The following is a 19,956-nucleotide window of genomic DNA, read 5'->3' as shown; positions in this document are numbered from 1 at the left end:
TCACGTCCTGCGTGGGGAAGGTCATGGAACGTATGGTACTTAAGAGGTTGCAGCGACATCTTGATGCCACCGATCAGATGCCAGAGACAATGTATGGCTTTAGGCAACACTGTTAAGAATGGCGAGCTGCAAAACAAGATTGCCACACAGTTACGACAGGGCGACACGACGCGCATCTCCCCCTCACCGTCGCTGCAGCTGGGAGGCGTTCGAAGAAGCGGCCTTTGTGCTGAAAACTGCCTCCTTCCTCCAGCCCCATCGACATTGTGACGGAACTAGTTCGGTGTGTGAACAATGATTCCGGAGTTCCCCAACGCGGAGCTGATTTGACACGCATGGACAAGCTGCCGTGGGAACGACGTATTTTGGTGCGTCTCACGTTTCGGCGTGACGCAAAACAACGAGCTACCCTCGATTGGCACCGATACTTTCCGGAACGGCACCCCTCCAACGCCGTCGTTTGACCATCGGAATGTGTGTGCCTTTGTGTCTGTAAACTGATCTGCAGAGCAGCGGCGAGTTGGTGATGAGTAAACGAACAGTCGCCGCCTCGTATGGCCGGCGGATCGAGTGTATAAAAACTGTGGTTGTGCGAATGCTGAGGACACTTCTCTTGAGCAGTCATGTTAGACTGAGTCACTTCTCTCATGCAGTCATGTTGGACTGTTACTCTTTTTCTCAAGCAGTCATGTTAGACTGATTTAATTTCTGTAAATAAACCCCTTTTCCTCGTTCTCGATGAGAAACAGTTCACTTCATCAACGATCTCAGCGTAAATAAGTTGGACGACGGCATGGGCCAGCTACCTTCGAATTCATGCCGTACTCCAATCTTGGCAAAGGACCACGAGCGATGGGATTGAGCCCCCAATCCTGACAACACCTGGGCACCCAGGATGTTCTCGTACAACTCAGCTAACTGGTAATTAAGCGAGCAACGAAGCAGGCGCCGCGAGCGATAGCGCTAGACCTCACAGGTGCCTTTGATAACGTCACACATGAAAGTGTCCTCCGCAACCTGCGCAACACGGGTTGTGGAGTGAAAACTTACAACTACATCCGAGACTTTCTTCGTAACCGAACGGCAAGGATCAGAATAGGAGAGGAGACATCCCAATTGATCTCCCTGGGGGATCGAGGAACACCGCAAGGTTCGGTCCTTTCCCCCCTCCTATTTAACATGGCTCTCCTGCCGTTGCCGAAGCTTCTCGAATCAATAGATGGTCTGGGCCACGCATTATATGCCGACGACATCACCCTCTGGACTGCGAGGGCAGGGTCGGATGGCTGGATGGAAAACACGCTCCAAAAAGCGGCTGACACAATCAACAGCTATGTGAAGACATGTGGCCTTTGCTGTTCGCCTCAAAAATCGGAGCTGATCATTGTCAGACCACGTGCATCAAGGACACAAGCAGATAACATAGAAATCACTTTGGAAGGGAGCCGGATCCTCCCGGTACCTCAACTCAGGATCCTGGGCCTTGTTTGATCCGCACCGATGGCACCGGCTGTTGGAATCTCAGCGCTGCCACCGGCTGTTGGAACCTCAGTGCTGACGCCCGTTATTGCAACTGGGTCACAAGCCCCAAGGGTAGCGTTGGCCTGGCGGCCTGGGGCACACTGGAAGCATCCGAAGGTCCCAGCAAAGCATGAGGCGACTGCTAACAGAACAACTTGTTTATTCTAGCATCGCAAAGAGCGGGCGGTCAGGTCGACCGAAGTAGAGAGACGGGAGAGCACGTTATTCAACAGAAGAAATCGGAGCCTCTCTCCTGGCGTCCGGGGGCAGCTGCTCTTATACTCTCGGACTTGAGAGCAAGAGGGAAGGTCACGGGACTTCACCACGTGACAGCGGCGACGGACGGACTGAAAGACACGTTGGAACAAGGAGGTGACGCATCAGCCGGGCCGGCGCCGGACAGACCTCCTCGCTTCACACTGGGGGAGCTCCTCTCCCCGGCTGCCGCGCTTTGACAAGCGTTGGCACACACACACACACGCACACACAAAGACACGTGGCACTGATCATGCCGGGACGCGCTCGGCGGGGCGCGCTCGCGGCCGCTCCGAACGGGCCAAAATGTCCGCCGCTTGGAACGAAGCTCCGGCGTACGTTGCATCCGCGCTGGCTTTACCGCGCGTCGTAGGCGAAACGTAACAGACCGCCCCGCCGGGGGAGGGAGATCCCGATGGTCAGGGGACTGCATCCGCTGTCCGGAGGGATGTCGCTCGATGATGCTCATAACCGAAGTCGGTCGTCCCTCGGCGTTTCTTGAGCGCAGCGCACCGAGAAGGCCTCGTTCTCACGTTCAGGTTCACAGAGGACACTGCAAAGTGACTTCGGGAGAGTTCTCATTTTTCTCTCGTTCCCAGCAAGCGTTAGAACTACGCCGAAACTCAGCCGCTCAGTCAGCAAGCACGGCACAACCCTCACTAAGCCATGCCAGGCTCTTTCCCCTTTAATACTACTGCCTAGTTCCTTACAGTAGTCTAGCAGCACTCAGAACGCGTCCACAAATTGGAAAATTGCACTAGAAAGCACATCACTTTGAAACACTACACAAAAGCAATATGTTAAAAATCCTGCCTCAGGAAGAAAAACATCAATAACAAACAATTTTGAGGCTGATTCTAACGTTAGGGGCTTCGACTTAAGCCATCGGCGTTACCGTTCAGACTCCCCTTTTTGTAACGCACCTCAAATGAATGTTGTTGCTAAGCGAGGCTCCAGCGCAGGAGGCGGCCATTTGTGAAACAGATAGTCTGCAGCCTTTGGAGAGGGCAGTGATCCGTTTCGAAGCATGCGAATCGGAGACCGAAGCGAGTGACCGTACACTAGCTCACCTGGCGAAAACCCTATAGCCGCATGCGGCGCGGTCCTCAATGCAAACATCGCCCCAGGCAGAAACAGCTCCCAGTCAGTTTGTTGTGCAAACCACAATGCTCTCCACACGCGCTTCATCACGGAGTGGAGCTTCTCAACGGAATTCGACTGGGGGTGGTGCACTGAGCTGTGTAGCAGCTTTACCCCGCACCTTTCGAGAAAGGCCGTCGTCAAAGCGCTAGTAAACACTGTGCCCTGATCTGATTGGATTTCCGCAGGAAAACCAACTCGCGCAAATATGGACAGTAGTGCATTGACTATCTCAACTGAGCTGAGTTCTTTAAGCGGCACTGCTTCAGGGAACTTTGTCGCTGGGCAGATCACAGTCAAAATGTGTCTGTACCCCGTGGCTGTTACCGGCAGAGGTCCCACTGTATCAATAACGAGCCGTCTAAAAGGCTCCGTAATGATAGGTACCAACTTCAACGGCGCCCTCGATTTGTCCCCTGACTTGCCCACCCGCTGACAGGTGTCACACGTCTTCACAAAGTGGTCTGCGTCCCGAAAACACCCTGGCCAATAGTACTCTTGCAAGAGACGGTCCTTAGTTTTCTTAACTCCTAGGTGTCCGGACCACGAACCCCCATGCGACAAGCGCAACAGATCCTGACGATAGCACTGAGGCACGATCAGCTGATCGAACTCCACTCCCCTGCGGTCTACATACTTCCGGTACAGGACCCCACCTCTTTCCACAAAGCGAGCATTTTTCTTGGCGATACCTTCCTTGACAATGCAGCGTATGTTTTCTAGGCTGCCATCCTTCTTTTGCTCGGCTATCAAAGCCGACCGGCTGACTTTTAGCAACCTATTAAGTCCGTCTGACGTAGGCGCGATGAGCAAATCTGCAGATAGCTCTTCTAACTTTCCCGCATCGGGAATTTCCTCTCCAGTATCTGGTGCCTTTAACGCTCCAGGCTCAATTTTATTCAGTTCGGGCGTGCTCTGAATATCAGCTTGCTGCGCCTCTGACCCTTTCCCATTGTTCGACAACGTCGGCCCCGCAACTACCGCCTTTGCAGCGAGCTCCCGAACCTTCGATCTGGTTAAGGCCTGAACGCTAGCCTCACCAAACAAAAGCCCCTTCTCGCGCAGGAGGTGATCGGACCAGTTCGAAAATAGGTACGGGTACTGGGGGGGCAGCATAGATGACACTGCCGCCTCCGTCTCAAGTGCTCCGAAAGGTCCTTCAATAAGCACTTTTGCTACGGGCAGACACACGCTGTGAGCTTCCACGGCTTGCTTGATCCATGCGCACTCGCCCGTGAACATATCGGGTTCTACGTAAGAAGGGTGAACTACATCCATCGTAGCTGCGGAATCGCGAAGCACTCGGCACTCTTTCCCGTTCACGAGGAGGTCTCGCATGTAAGGCTCGAGAAGCTTCATGTTCTCGTCAGTGCTGCATAATGACAAAAACACGACTTTTGTTTTTGTTTCCGGACACTGCGCCGAAAAGTGACCCGGCTTCTGGCACGTATAACACACGCGCGCTTGCCTCGCCTCGAACCGCTTTCTGCGTTCGGCTTCGGCTGCCGCCGTCTCCTTACGTTCGGTCGGACTGCTTTCACTCGCGTCCGCACTACGTGTGTCCCCCTTTGCTCTCATGGGCGTGAACTTCGGCCTCTCAAACTTGGAGCCAAATTCACCCTTTTGACCGTCCTTAGCTCCGCGAGCCCGACGCGTCACAAACTCTTCGGCTAGCTCAGCGGCTCTAGCCACCGCACTAACGTCTGGCCTATCCAAGACCCAGTACCGCACGTTCTCAGGTAACCGACTATAAAACTGTTCCAGCCCGAAACACTGCAGAACTTTCTCGTGGTCACCAAACGCTTTCTCTTCTTTGAGCCACTCCTGCATGTTTGACATAAGCCTGTAGGCAAACTCTGTATACGACTCACTTTTGCCTTTCTCATTTTCTCGAAACTTCCGACGGAACGCCTCCGCGGACAGCCTGTACTTTTTTAGCAGACTCGATTTCACTTTGTCGAAATCCTCTGCCTCCTCTCTCTCCAAGCGAGCGACTACGTCGGCCGCCTCGCCGGGTAACAAAGTGAGCAAGCGCTGTGGCCACGTTTCCCGAGAGAACCCCTGCTTCTCGCACGTTCGCTCAAAGTTAACCAGGAACAAACCAATGTCCTCTCCAAGCTTAAACGGCCGCATCAGGTCAGTCATTTTAAACAATACTCGTTCTCCTGCACCGTGTGCCTGACTTCCATTACGAGCGCGTTCCATCTCTACCTCGAGACGCTTCATTTCCAAAGCGTGATCGCGCTCTTCTTTTTCTTTCTCTTTTCGTTCTTTTCGTTCAAGCTCTTCTTTTTTTTCTTGTTGCTCTCGTTCTATCTGTTCTTTACGTTCACGCTCATCTTTCTCTTGTTGCTGTTGCTGTTCTTTAAGTTCGCGTTCCTGTCTTTTTGCCGTCTCCCTCTCCTCAATGGTCTCAAGGCATTCCGACAGCTCGTCATCCTCAGCTCCTAACTCAAGAATAGCCCTTAGCAGTTCTGGTTTTCTGAGTTTGTCTGAGACATCCAGACCCAACTCTCTTGCAAGCTCCAACAATTTCGGTTTGCGCAACGACTTCAAATCCATGGCTGCTCTGAATGCTGCTTTCTCTACTGCCTACTATTGTCTTGCCGCAACTAACCCGGCAGCAACGACAACCACAATTACCAGCTCTGTTTCTGACACTAACAAAAGCCTGGCAAAACTCAGAAGAAGAAAGTCCCGCACTCACCAAACCTCGCAGCCAAGAATTCAGCGCAGTCGTTCCGCTGCAGGCAACCAGTCATCACACAGGGCTCGTTGCACTGCTCCCGGATGGTCGTTGTGCTGCTCAGCATACAGTCAACCGCATATCTTCGCTGCTGGCCTCCGTTGTCGCGATCTCACCGCTGGCAACCAGATGTTTGATCCGCACCGATGGCACCGGCTGTTGGAATCTCAGCGCTGCCACCGGCTGTTGGAACCTCAGTGCTGACGCCCGTTATTGCAACTGGGTCACAAGCCCCAAGGGTAGCGTTGGCCTGGCGGCCTGGGGCACACTGGAAGCATCCGAAGGTCCCAGCAAAGCATGAGGCGACTGCTAACAGAACAACTTGTTTATTCTAGCATCGCAAAGAGCGGGCGGTCAGGTCGACCGAAGTAGAGAGACGGGAGAGCACGTTATTCAACAGAAGAAATCGGAGCCTCTCTCCTGGCGTCCGGGGGCAGCTGCTCTTATACTCTCGGACTTGAGAGCAAGAGGGAAGGTCACGGGACTTCACCACGTGACAGCGGCGACGGACGGACTGAAAGACACGTTGGAACAAGGAGGTGACGCATCAGCCGGGCCGGCGCCGGACAGACCTCCTCGCTTCACACTGGGGGAGCTCCTCTCCCCGGCTGCCGCGCTTTGACAAGCGTTGGCACACACACACACACGCACACACAAAGACACGTGGCACTGATCATGCCGGGACGCGCTCGGCGGGGCGCGCTCGCGGCCGCTCCGAACGGGCCAAAATGTCCGCCGCTTGGAACGAAGCTCCGGCGTACGTTGCATCCGCGCTGGCTTTACCGCGCGTCGTAGGCGAAACGTAACAGCCTCTTGATCCAGGCAGACGGCAAGGCAACAGCCATGATTAGAAAAATCAAGCTCACGTCAGACCAAATCTTGAACATGATCAGACGAGTGGCCAACAGGCGGAGGGGTCTCAAGGAATCGGACACCTTGCGCCTTGTTGAGGCCTTTGTTATCTCACGAATCGTCTATGCAGCGCCGTACCTGCAGCTCCTCAAGAAGGATGTCTTACAACTTGACGCAATAATCAGGAAAGCCACGAAGCAGGCCCTGGGTATTCCCATAAATTCATCTACAACAAAATTACTTCAAATGGGAGTCCACAACACAGTAGCCGAGCTCGTAGAAGCCCACCTATCCAATCAAAGGGTACGCCTTAGCCAGACCAAGGCGGGCAGAAGCGTCCTCAGCAAGCTAGGATGGCAAGAATCACACTACACACGCCACGACCAATTACCCGAAAAGTTGAGTGAGAAGTTGGAATGCAAACCACTACCACGCAACATGAACCCCACAAGGCATGCCGGACGACGCGACGCCCAGGCAAGAGCCATCTCCAGGACCCTGGAGGAAGACGACACTGTCTTATATACAGACGCCTCTCTATCGAAACGCTCCATGAGGGCAACAGTCGTGGTCACCGGGCTAGAAAAGCTGGTCACCTGCGCATCAATCTACACTCCGTTTTCGGAGGAAGCAGAAGAAGCAGCGATAGCTCTCACACTCCTGCAACCAAACGTCACCAAGATCGTCACAGACTCACAAGCTGCATACAAGAACTACAGATCTGGCTGGGTGTCCCTTGTGGCACTAAAAATTCTTGGTAAAGCTACGCCTCCTAAACAAGCAATCGAATTAGTTTGGGTCCCGGCTCACTCCTCAGTTGAGGGCAATGAATATGCTCATCAACAGGCCCAAGCGCTATACTCCCGGGCCAACGAGGAGGAGGCAAGGGGATGGCAACCCATCACAAATTACAGAGATATAGTCAAATATTACAGGGACGGCAGGAAGACCTTCCCGCACCCCCACCACTCCTTGACCAGAGCCGAACAAACAATATACAGGCAAATCCAGGCAGGATCCTTTCCCCACCCCTGCCTCCAGAACAAAATATACCCAGAGAGATATAAGAACACATGTCCTCACTGCAATGCATTAGGCACCCTTCGGCACGTCGTAGGAGAGTGCAATTTTTCCATAGACCACCCCCCACCTATACCCATAACTAACCCCCCTGCTATCCCCACCCTTTACGAGCGATCGGAGATCATGCTGTCCAGCCCCGCCCTGGAAGACCAGCTCCGACTGATCCACAGGGGCCAGGCGGCCCTGGAAGCATATGGAGCCCGCGAAGAGGGAGCCACCCCATCAGACGCTTAACGCGTTTCATTTCATAATGGACCAGTAAAGTTGTTTCTCTCTCTCTCTCGAGGAAAATTAGAACTTGTTTACCTTTGTTTCCGACTATGGAGTTGAAAATTTGGACAAAAAGACAATGACACCTTACGTGAGTTGGCAAAATTAACTTATTACAGGAATTTGTTAAACTATCCACAATGCAAAACTCACTTAATTCAGCATATCAGAAATGCTAATAGTATATAAGCTTTGCGTTTTTTCCTGCACTGAATTCAGAAGTTTGAAATATCAAACTCGCCGTACCAAGAATAATACATTGGGCTTCATAGGAATAAGGAAAATTTTGATATAACTGCATGGTATAAATATAATCGGGCGAATCCTTGACTTTAATGTTGGCATATAATCAGCAGCAAGTAAAAAGGAATGCACTGCATTGTTGTTCATGTTGGACATACTGATAAATTACAAGGCCTTTTGTGACACAGCACACGCTAATTCAACAACAGCCAAGACAACACCGGAGAAGTGCTCTTCGCATGCTTTATTTTTTTTTTTAAATCTAAGGCACATACGTGTATGCTTTCACGAAAACATTATCATGTGCTGTACCTGGCATGCGATAATTCCATGTGAAAATGTGTCTGTGTCTCGATCGTTTAGCCATCGCTGTAAGCTGGCTAATTTTCGTCACACCTATTTCTGCTCATGTGTTTTCCATGTCGGTGCGTGGGATTAGCCCAGTGTGGTTGTGAGCAAACAGCACCGCCACTCACCGATCACTTACCAACTTTGCGTTGGTTTGTGAAGCAGCTGCAGCTGCAATGCAATACAGTATGACACTAAACTGAGAAAGCAATGCTTAATCTTCTACAGAAGCATTCTAGGGAATTTTCCATGAGGAAGTCCCAGGTAACGAAGCCGCTCACGAGCTTGCCCGAGCACTCTACCACTGGGCAACTCTTGAGCAGCCAGTTCCAGGGATCCAAGATAACATCATCACAAACAGGGAAATCGTAGATCATTACAAAGTCGAAAGAAGAATCTTTTCGCCTCCGCATCGGCCTTTCTCTCAGGAGGATGCTCACATTTGACGGTGCCTCCAGGGAAACAATTATACATCACCATATTAGATCTACTTATCTCAGACGAGAGACTATAACGACGCTCTCTGCAAAATTTGTAAGGAGAAAGGTACGCTAGACCATGTAATATGGGAGTGTGCTGGCTCTCCAGGAGCCAAGGAAAAAATTCATAGTAGAGAAGCCTGGGAGGCCTTGCTACAGAGCGAGGCTGAAGACGACCAGTGCCAAGCAATCCGCCTGGCCATTGAGGCTGTGAAGACTCACCGTTCGCAACACGTGGGGACTGCTTCATCCTCCCTCCCTATCTGTGTGTAGGGTAAGAGGCCGGCACCCCATTTCGGTGGAATAATAAAGTTTTCACTCAATCAATCAATCAATTTATTATATCTGAAATATTGCAAAATATTTATCCGCATTCAACTGCACCACATTGTATGTCAGTCATCTATATGCAATTACTTTTATGCTATGTTTGAATGAAAGGTTAGGCAGGAGAACCTGTGTGGCATCGCAACGATCCGAAGTACACTACAGTGAAAGCTCGTTAATTCGAACTTCAATAATTCGAATTTATGGATAATTCGAACTGTACGATTTGGTCCGGCCAAGCTCCACAGAAGTCTATGTATAAAAAAGTCCGTTAATTCGAACGCGAGAAGGTTCCCTCACGGATAATTCGAACTACGCTCGCCTGGCACACAGCCAGAGAAATGCGCCTACTGCCTACACACAAGGCTGTATTGCCTCCGAAACGGAGAGAACGGCGAGAGAAGGCAAAATCGGAAAAAATCTAATCGACACGGAGTCAGCCAGAAGGCAGCGGCGGCTGCCGCCTCTCCGTTCTACGTAACCTCCGAGACTTCTTGCCCATTGCGAATCTCGGAGGCTTTCCAAATCTTGTAAAGATGCTAATGTTGTGCGGAGATGGTACGGCAAGCTCCAAAACACAGTGAATCAAGTACGTCGCAGCTGCGCTTGCAATCAAGAACCAACGAATCAGGGCCTTCGCCACCTTCACATGTTCAGCGTCTTTGTCTCGGCAGTCTTCATCGGTTGTGCACCTCTGTTTTCAGCTTAGGAGGCATCGGCCGTCGCGATTCATTGAGATGGTGTTAAGCCTCGGCTAACGTTCGTTTCGGTGGACATCGGTGGTGTGGCACAGTCGGACCCAGAGCTTCGACTCGAAGATGGCGTGTGCCCGCGGCACACGCCATCACTTTCTGACTCGCCATATTTCTGACATGCCCTACTGCTTCCAAATCGCAGTGTACTGTTGCCCTCCTTCACTTTCGTTAGTTCGAACTTTCGTTAATTCGAACTGAAGCGGCTTCCCCTTGCGGTTCGAATTAACGAGCTTTTACTGTATTGCCATGGGTATCTGCAAAGCTTTCCTTCCGAGGAACCCTTATGGATTTACCCTATAGTTTTGTACTACCCAGGTGGGTGAATTTTGCTCCTTTCAGGTCACGCAATTTGTGCACTGTTGATGCGTGCTCATGAGCAGTACTTACCCACCTCTAAATCTGTTCGGCTCTGCAATGTATTTACGTTTGATGCCAACGACTGCCCTTAAACATGTTACAAATGCACAGTCATGCGGTTACATGTCCTTAAAGGAGTACCAACATAAAATTTTTTTAGGTTAGAGGAAAGCTCAAACTCTCTAAACCTCAGAAAAAAAAAAACACTGGCCAGTGCCAGAGTGCCTTAAGTAATCTGCTACGACACTGGTTTCTACGAGACAGCTAGAGTACCCAAAAGGAGGATGCATCATGGCATCACAATACACTGGTTCACTGCCATTCCTGCCAACCAGCACACTTTAATATTAGTAAATATACCGTGGACTTGACACTGAGGGGAAAGTAGCAGGGGAACTAACACGCATTTATTTTTTAAGCTTTCCCTTATCCACACGCCTTTTCTGGGACCTATAGGCACCTTATTGACGATGAATTACCTTTAGACTCGGCACACGAGCAGACAGAACGACAAACAACACTGTTGTCAGGTTGCAGAGACTTCAGCAAATTTACTGTTATCGATTTCGCATGCTTCAGGAACTTGTCTGAATAAAATTGCTCTAGTATCCTTTCACAAAAAGAAGAGATCCAACGGTAAGATCACAGGCTGACAAGCGAAACGTTTTCGAAAACAGAAATTATTCTTTTTAAAGTCACGGAATGAGCCTAAATTCATAAACTTTACTTGGTAGGTAGGTAGTGGTAGGTATGCACTATGTTCCTGCAATTGCAGCAGCTGCCACAGGTGAGTGCAGCCCAAAGAAACACGCTCGGAAATCTTATTTTGTTAAGAGCCGCACCATCTTGCCAACCCTTATTGCAACTAATGGGATGCAAATGGTCAGGAAATCAAATATTGCTGAAAAAACTAATAATTTTTATAAGCACCTGGAAAATTGGCCAATCTTTCAAGCACACCAAAATAATGCAAAACTTTAAAAAAAAATTCCTGGAGTACACAGGGAATCCCCAAGCAAAAGCTGCAACACCAACACAGAACATTCAGTGCGCTAGCTTTTCGTTTTACATGCATGTTTCAAAGCATTAACATTGCACTGCAGAAAAATTTGTTACTTTGATGTCATGTTGACTGCAGCACATCTGTTTAATCTTGTATTTCTAGTCAAGCGAATAAGATATATTGAACGTCTGTTTATCATTTTTACCTGTATAGCGTACAGAATCGCCCTGCTACAAATATTTTCAGTGTAAACTGTGAATCCTAATTTATTTCTAATTTTTCTCAAAGAATTTGAGCAAAGAAATCTTTTCTTTTCAGACCATTCAACTTTCGGGGAAATTTTGCATCCCTACTTGATACACAAAAGTGAAAATTTTGTTCTCTACCATGATATAGATGATACCAGGTCCAGCATTATGTGATGAATCTAGTATTAAATTAAAACTACTTTATAAATGTTTCCCAACCTCAGTACTGTTGATCTGTCGTGCAATATGTCGATCTGTTACGTGCATGAAACATGTAGTAGAACTTCGAACAACTTCTGTGGCCTCTACTATAGCAGTTACTCTAAAGCCTCTGGTGAGCAAGAGAAATAGTAAGCAAATGAATTTTTATTTACACAAGTTGCAGACCTAGCACACAGTACAGCATATTCTACACAACAACTGGCTCAACTGGCAGGTACTCTCTCTTGGATATGAAAATTTTTTGGCTTGAGAGGGTCACAACGTAGTAGTACTTTCCCAGGTAAACTGAAACAGAAAATGCACACTAGATCAGCAGTACAATCACACAATGTTTAGCAGAACAATTTCACATGCTGAAAAACGATAAGCACAGTGTAAACGGTGATACACCTAAACTGGTTGTCAATATAGTTTCTATAGTTGGTGACAACCTAACAATTCGCATAGGTGTGCCAGTCAATTAGGTTTTTGTGGGAGGCGCTCGTTTGTAATCCTTGGGTTGTCACCGACTATAGTTTGTACAGCAGTATCTGCACACCTCCAGGCATTTAGCTACATCATACTAGGCTTCTGCGGTACTGCACAGCACTGCGATAATAGATGTAAGTGAGCCACTACAACAGCAGAGCTGCATTCTGAGAAACTGCATTTTCGCTCCATTAATTTATTTCTGTAAATAAAGCTTCGCAGATAACGAATGTCATCAAGTGTGTGACAGCAAAGCTGTAGAAAGCCATGATTACTTCAATATAATGCACTCCCTCTGTGCTTCGTGTTTTTTCATGTCCATTATGACTGAAGTATGAAAAGTCTAACATTAAAATATATATATATATATTGTCACGAAAAGACAATGTAAGATGTGCCTGGCGTCGGCGAGGCAGACCGTTGTACAAGATGGCGTACAATAAATTCAAGCCGGCGTCCTCAGCTTCTACTTCTTCTACCCCAGCGCCCGTCTCCAGCTGAGCGCGCGTTCCAGTCCCAACTTCTTTTTCAGGGCTGGTTCGTGACACCTAGCGGCATTATTCCCCCGCCAAAAGAAAGGCATCGACCCGATGCTTACTAAACTAGAAAACCTAGCGGCATTATTCCCCCGCCAAAAGAAAGGCATTGACCCGATGCTTACTAAACTAGAAAGATGAAGTGTGGAAGTCTTATGAGACCGGATTGGCGTCGCCTTAACGCGGGATCTACGGTTTGAGGCGAATGACATGCACTATCTCCGAGTGATGCTGTCGACGCCGAGACGACGCGGCACCGTCGGGAATGACCTCATAGTTCACTTCACTAACGCGGCGTATCACTTTGTAGGGTCCAAAGTATCTACTAAGGAGCTTCTCAGACAACCCCTGGCGACGGACTGGAGTCCACACCCAGACTTGGTCACCTGGCTGGTACTCGACTTGCCGATGTCGAAGGTTGTAGCGTCGTGCGTCTGTTCTTTGCTGCTTCGCGATGTGTATGCGCGCAAGTTGACGAGCTTCCTCTGCGTGTTGAGTAAGTTGCTCGGCGTCGGCAGTAAGTGATGCGCTGGTGTCGTGCGGGAGCATAGCGTCTAGCGTGGTCTGGACCTCGCGCCCGTACACAAGACGGAACGGTGTAAATCGTGTGGTTTCCTGAATGGCAGTGTTGTACGCGAATGTAACGTACGGCAGGACTTGATCCCATGTTTTATGCTGGACGTCCACATACATAGACAGCATGTCAGCTATGGTTTTGTTGAGCCGCTCCGTCAGTCCATTGGTCTGCGGATGATAGGCAGTCGCCTTGCGATGTTGTGTACAGCTCAGCTCGAATATGTCCTCTATCAGTTGGGCTGTAAAGGCAGTGCCTCTGTCGGTGATGACATGTGATGGGGCACCATGTCTGAGGACTATGTGATCGATAAAGAACTGGGCAACTTCGTAGGCCGTGGCACGCTGTACAGCTTTCGTCTCGGCGTAGTGTGTTAGATAGTCCGTGGCGACTATAATCCACTTGTTTCCGCTGGCTGACAAGGGAAAGGGTCCCAGAAGATCCATGCCGATTTGATCAAACGGCGCGCTAGGTGGCGCGATGGGTTGGAGTAACCCCCCGGGCTTCAAAGACGGTGACTTCCTGCGTTGACACTCACGGCAGCTTTGCACGTATCGCTTCACCGTGGTAGAAAGTCTGGGCCAGTAGTACGTCTGGCGTACTCTTGCAAGAGTGCATGAAAATCCCAAGTGTCCAGACGTGGGCTCATCATGGCAGGCTAAGAGAATGTCATTACGAAGGGCGGCAGGTACGACCAATAGATATTCTTTGTCGCTGGCACTCGAGTTTTTCTTGTAGAGGACACCATTGCGCAGGCAGAAGGTCGAAAGACTGCGAGAAATGTGTCTTGGGATTGTAGCATTCTTGCCTTCTAGGTGATCGATGACAGGGCGTATTTCGGCGTCCTCGCGCTGCCGTATGATCAAGTCAGATTCGGTGAGGGCCCCAAGGAATGCGCCATCTTCGTCCATGTCCTCATCACAAGTTTGGATGGGAGCGCGCGACAACGCGTCAGCATCTTCGTGTTTGCGGCCCGATTTGTATACGATGGTAACATCGAACTCCTGCAGACGGAGACTCCATCGAGCAAGTCACCCGGATGGGTCTCGTAAGTTGGCTAACCAACACAGGGAATGGTGGTCTGTCACCACCTTGAAAGGGCGACCGTAGAGATAAGGCCGAAATTTCATGATGGCCCACACAACCGCTAGACACTCTTTCTCGGAGGTGGAGTAGTTGATTTCGGCGCGTGAAAGTGTGCGACTGGCGTAAGCGATGACTCGCTCGACGCCTTCCTGGTGTTGAACGAGTACAGCGCCAAGACCGATGTTACTTGCATCGGTATGCACCTCGGTGTCAGCGTCCTCGTCAAAGTGAGCGAGGACAGGTGATTGCTGCAGGCGTTGTCGTAACTCGGTGAAAGCTGCGTCCTGCTCATCCGTCCAAACGAAGGGTGTGTCTTCTCGCGGGAGGCGTATGAGTGGTTCGGCGATGCGCGAGAAATTAGCGATGAAGCGACGATAGTACGCACACAGACCGAGAAAGCGGCGTACTGCTTTCTTGTCACGAGGAGTGCAGCAACAGCAGATGTTTTGTCTGGGTCAGGCTGGACGCCATCGGCGTTCACGACATGCCCGAGAAACTTCAGCTCTTCGTAACCGAAGTGACACTTTTCTGGCTTTAGTGTGAGATTAGCGGAGCGGAGCGCCTCAAGTACCGCCTCTAAACGCTTCAGATGCTCTTCGAAGGTTGCCGCAAACACGACGATGTCATCTAAGTATACTAAACAAGTGTGCCACTTCAGACCCGTCAGAACCGTGTCCATCATTCGCTGGAATGTGGCCGGTGCAGAACACAGGCCGAATGGAAGTACTTTAAATTCGTACAGTCCATCCGGGGTAACAAAGGCAGTTTTTTCGCGATCTCATTCGTCAACTTCGATTTGCCAATATCCGCTCTTCAGATCTATGGATGAAAAATACCGGGTCCGCCGGAGACGATCTAACGAATCATCGATCCGCGGAAGCGGATAAACGTCTTTTTTTGTGACGTTGTTCAACTTTCTATAGTCAACGCAGAACCTAAGCGTTCCGTCTTTCTTTTTGACGAGGACCACCGGCGAAGACCAAGGGCTTTGGGACGGTTGTATGACGTCATCGTCAAGCATTTCTTTCACTTGGGCATTAATCACGTTGCGCTCTTTCGCCGATATGCGATAAGGCAGTTGTCGTATGGGACGAGCATCGTCGTACGTGATTATTCGGTGCCTCGTGATGGGCGTCTGGCGTACCTTAGAGGAAGATGCGAAGCACTCCTTGAACCGAAGGAGCAACTTGCGCAGCGCTTTCTGCTTTTCCTCCGAAAGGTCTGAATTGATGTCGATATTGCTGAGTGTCTGAGCTGGGTTCTCCTTCGTCATAGACGCAAAGCATTCAGCAACGTCGTCCATGGGCTCAGCGAAAGCGATAGTAGTACGACGAAATAGGTGCCGATGTTCCTGGCTGAAATTCGTCACGAGGAGCGCCGAAAGTCCATCTCGAAGCACAATGAGACTGCGGGCTGCACATACACCACGAGTAAGCATAAGAGAGGAATTGCCCTCTGCAACAGCTTCGCCGTCACGCAGATCGTCGCATACGACCATTACCAGGACACTTGCGCGTGGTGGTACAGTTACACTGTCGGCGTAAACTCGAAGCGCGTTACGTCGGCAATTGTCGCGGCTGTTCGCTGCTCTCTCTGTCGAAAACGTCACTGTGCGTGCCCGGAGGTCTATAACGGCACCATACTCTCGCAGAAAGTCAACGCCCAAGATGAGGTCCCGAGAACAATCGCGGAGTATAAGGCAGCTGGCTGGAAACGTGGACCCACGAATTTGTACTCTGACCGTGCACACGCCCAACGGTGTTACGATGTGCCCGCCAGCAGTACGAATTTGCGTTCCAGACCAAGGCGTGATGACTTTTCTAAGTTCCTTCGCTAGTTTTCCGCACAAAATTGAGTAATCGGCCCCCGTGTCCAATAACGCACTAACGTGGCGGCCGTCGAGCACAACAGGTATGTCGAGCGAGAGTCTGTCGCTGAGTTCGGCTGCAGTCATCGCTGAATCGCGCTGAATAGACCGTGCTCGCGTCGATGGGAGGTCTTCGGAAGGGCGATTATCAGCGGCCTCGCCCCCAAAGGTCGCTGTTCTTAGTTTTCCCGGTGAGGGCTTGGCGATCGTCCTTGCACTGCCATTGGAGAGCTTCTAGCAGCTGGGGAAGATCGCCTGGGGGACGGCGAGCGCGACTGCCGCCGCGGGAACAGTGGCATACGCTGCTGTTTCAGGTAGTCTTCAATCGCCCTAGGCCTTTCGCCATATCTGGGCCTTGGTGAATCCGCGGCAAAGCCTTGCAGTCCGAGGCGGCGGTATGGGCACTCGCGGTATACGTGACCGGCTTCTCCACAATGATAGCACAGAGGCCTTCTGTCCGGGGTACGCCAGACGTCAGACTTCCTTTCGAGCGGGCGCCGATCCTCCATACGTTGGATCGGTTGCACTGCTGGGAGTGGCGGGCCGTATGACGCGGCGTAAGACGTGGTGGGGTCGAAATGGGTCGGAGCGGGGACAGGGACTCGCCTCAAAACTTCCGCATACGACGACCGCTGCAACTGTGCTGTCACAGGTGGTGCATTGCTGCTTGGAACGGGACGTTGGATCGCTTGCTCCACTTCGTTCCTCACAAGGGCAGAAATGGAACTTAGCGTGGGCTGAGGCGGGCAGGTGAGCCGTTGAAGCTCATCACGCACCACAGAGCGGATAAGGTCTCGGAGAACGTCCACGTTTCCAAAGGCCATCGTGTCCGTCAGTGAAGCAGCATTCGCGTGCCTGTCAGACGGAGCTGAGCGCTGGTCCGAAGGTGAAGTTGCGTTCAGTTGCCTTTCATAGAAAGCTGAACGCTGGTGTAACATCTTTTCCATCGTGGTGGCTTCGGTTAGGAATTCAGCCACGGTCTTTGGCGGGCTTCGAACAAGGCCAGCAAATAGCTGTTCCTTAACTCCCCGCATTAGATGGCGCAGCTTCTTTTCCTCGGACATGGTTGGGTCCACCCGACGGAAGAGGCGCGTCATATCCTCGACGTACGACGTCACGCTCTCGTTCGGCAGATGAATGCAGGATTGGAGCGCCCGTTCGGCTCGTTCGCGGCGATCAGCATTGGTGTAAGTCTCTAGCAAGGCACGACGGAACTCGAACCACGATTTGATGAACCCTTCTCGGTTCTCGTACCAAATGCGGGCACCGTCCTCCAAGCTGAAATAGACGTTCCTTAACTTCGCCGCGTCGCTCCATTCGTTTATCTCGGCAACGCGCTCAAATTGGGCTAGCCAGTCTTCTACATCCTCGAAGATATCCCCGTGGAACACTTTCGGCACTCGGAGATTCTGCAGCAGATACTGAGTTGCCGTTGTGGCCGTACCTTGCCTAGTGGTCGGTAGGGACGTCGATGTTCCTTCCATACCGGTGTGTGCGGGCGTCGATGTTGATGCGGAGAGAGGATCAAGCTCCGGAGGCAATCCTCGGATTCTCCTGCTTGCCCGGTGAACAGGGGTGTCCACTAGGATAGGGCTGGTACTCCTGCTACCAGGAGGGGTTTGTGGCATCGGATGAACCGTACCCAGCACCTCCACCAGTTTTGTCACGAAAAGACAATGTAAGATGTGCCTGGCGTCGGCGAGGCAGACCGTTGTACAAGATGGCGTACAATAAATTCAAGCCGGCGTCCTCAGCTTCTACTTCTTCTACCCCAGCGCCCGTCTCCAGCTGAGCGCGCGTTCCAGTCCCAACTTCTTTTTCAGTGCTGGTTCGTGACACCTAGCGGCAATATATATATTTACACACCTTCTTGAGCTCGCAGAATCTTAGTTATGTTTGAGAAATTATATGGTACAGAGCATGTTTACTGAATCTTTTTTAATTTACAATTGCTTAACTGTACTGAAAATCCATCACGAAAATGACATATTTAATTTTGCTTTCTCAAATTAAGCATACAAGAATTCATACTTCTGTTCAACAGCAATAACAGTGAGACCAACATGGAAGAGGTGCTGTTATAAGTTTGCTGAGGTGCTTTAGAAGAAACGGTTTTGTAGCTTCAATGCGTTAAAGACTGGGGAGCGCCCATACAAGTAACTAGATCATAAAAAAACCAGTTAAACATTTCATTTGGCAAGAATCTAGTCAGCCTTAGCACACAAGCTCTTCAAAACATAATTATCTACAAACCAGGAACAATTATTACCACTACCACCCTTAACGGTAAACAAACAGCACTTATAGAGCCCACTTCACAACACCAAGAGGGAGTTTTGGCTAAAAGAAGCCCAGCTTCCGGTTTCAGAGCATCCCATGGAAGGCATATGAGCAGGGAGTATTGATAAGGAAAGCACTTCCTTGTCCTGGGAACACAGGGCAAGTAAGCGTCCTGTGCAAAAAGCTCATGTAGCAGTAATCAAGCCATTTTCGTTTTCCTCTCTCAAGCATATCCAACGCCTGGCATTATCTGCTCTGAATTCCCACAGGTCGATCAATCACGTAGTGCGCACATAAGGAGTGGCCTCTGTGAATTGTTATCTTCAATGTCGCAATAGAGGAAATCGTAACCTTCGAGCAGACATAGGTCCAGGCTTTGTCATACGAGGGAAAGCTTTTTATCATTTTCTTCCTAGGGGAAGTGACAGCTGTGTTTATGACAGATAACACTTGTATTATGAACTCTAAAGGTCCCTGGGTATGCTTGCTCTACAAGGACGTTAACTCGGCTGGCTGGCTTTATCAAAACGGCACTAAAACTCCAGATACTTACTTGACATGCGGTTGATTGCATCACTGTTGTCTGTGGGCAGTAGATCACGCCTGTCCGCACAGTATACCATTTTCCGGATGATCTCGCCGATACGCTCTTCGTTTTCAAGCTCGCCTCCTGACTGCAGGTAAAGACGCGGTACATAAACATGTTCAGCAAATGAACTTCCGAGATACATACGACAAAGCGGCACGTTTTGCGAAAGTGACAACTGTACCTGTTGATTCTTCAAAAGCTATAAATGACACTACATAACAAACGATACGCTTAATACACTAATCGTTAATTCATAAGAAAAGTCATGACGTGAAGGCGAAGGGGCGTTGAAAGTATGTGGCCTACTCACACTCATAACACCACCATCAGCAGCATTGAGCACCAGAAATCCTACTTGGTCTGGAATCTTTTCCATCCACGACAGCATCATTTCAAGACAACGATGAAACGATGCACAAACAATAAAACGTACTGAATACAAAGCAACTTCCTCAAGAAAGTCTCACTTCGTGCAGTTAACGAGCCAGCATGCACGCAAATGACAACCGAAACGCCGGAACTAGCATGACAGGAAGTGCTCTCTCCGTTGCGCTTTTCTTGCTCTGATCCCTCTGAGTTTTAATGACGTCAAATAAGTCCAAGAAAAGATAAGGCTCCAATAAGACCATTGCAGCTTTCTAAAGTACAGCAAATGAATGTAATGCCCGTTCACGCAACTGGTGAATTAAATGGCCGTAGCAAGTCAT

At 50.1% G+C, this 19,956-nt stretch overlaps 1 protein-coding gene across 1 annotated transcript; it reads right to left on the bottom strand.

The window, feature by feature from the left end:
• Positions 1 to 11,975: 11,975 nt before the first annotated feature.
• Positions 11,976 to 19,790, bottom strand: Lamtor4 (Late endosomal/lysosomal adaptor, MAPK and MTOR activator 4). Its single transcript, XM_065448028.2, has 3 exons — positions 19,560 to 19,790; positions 19,214 to 19,334; positions 11,976 to 12,134 (listed from the first exon to the last, which is right to left on the bottom strand). Exons 1-3 carry the CDS (start codon positions 19,638 to 19,640, stop codon positions 12,037 to 12,039), a joined length of 300 nt encoding a protein of 99 aa, XP_065304100.1. The 5' UTR covers positions 19,641 to 19,790; the 3' UTR covers positions 11,976 to 12,036.
• Positions 19,791 to 19,956: the final 166 nt, after the last annotated feature.

This window comes from Dermacentor albipictus, chromosome 1 (assembly GCF_038994185.2).
Source record: "Dermacentor albipictus isolate Rhodes 1998 colony chromosome 1, USDA_Dalb.pri_finalv2, whole genome shotgun sequence".
NCBI classification, from domain to species: Eukaryota; Metazoa; Arthropoda; class Arachnida; order Ixodida; family Ixodidae; genus Dermacentor; species Dermacentor albipictus.
Note: the sequence above shows the minus strand (reverse complement) of the source record. Positions and strands in the feature narration are given on the sequence as shown.

Excerpts from the sequence above, each read along its gene's own strand:
- Lamtor4 (XM_065448028.2), bottom strand. The coding sequence starts at position 19,640 with ATGATGCTGTCGTGGATGGAAAAGATTCCAGACCAAGTAGGATTTCTG. Across the intron at positions 19,335-19,559 it reads CTGATGGTGGTGTTATGAGT|TCAGGAGGCGAGCTTGAAAA; the intron begins GTGAGTAGGCCA and ends CTTTACCTGCAG. Across the intron at positions 12,135-19,213 it reads TGCAATCAACCGCATGTCAA|TTTACCTGGGAAAGTACTAC; the intron begins GTAAGTATCTGG and ends TTTCTGTTTCAG.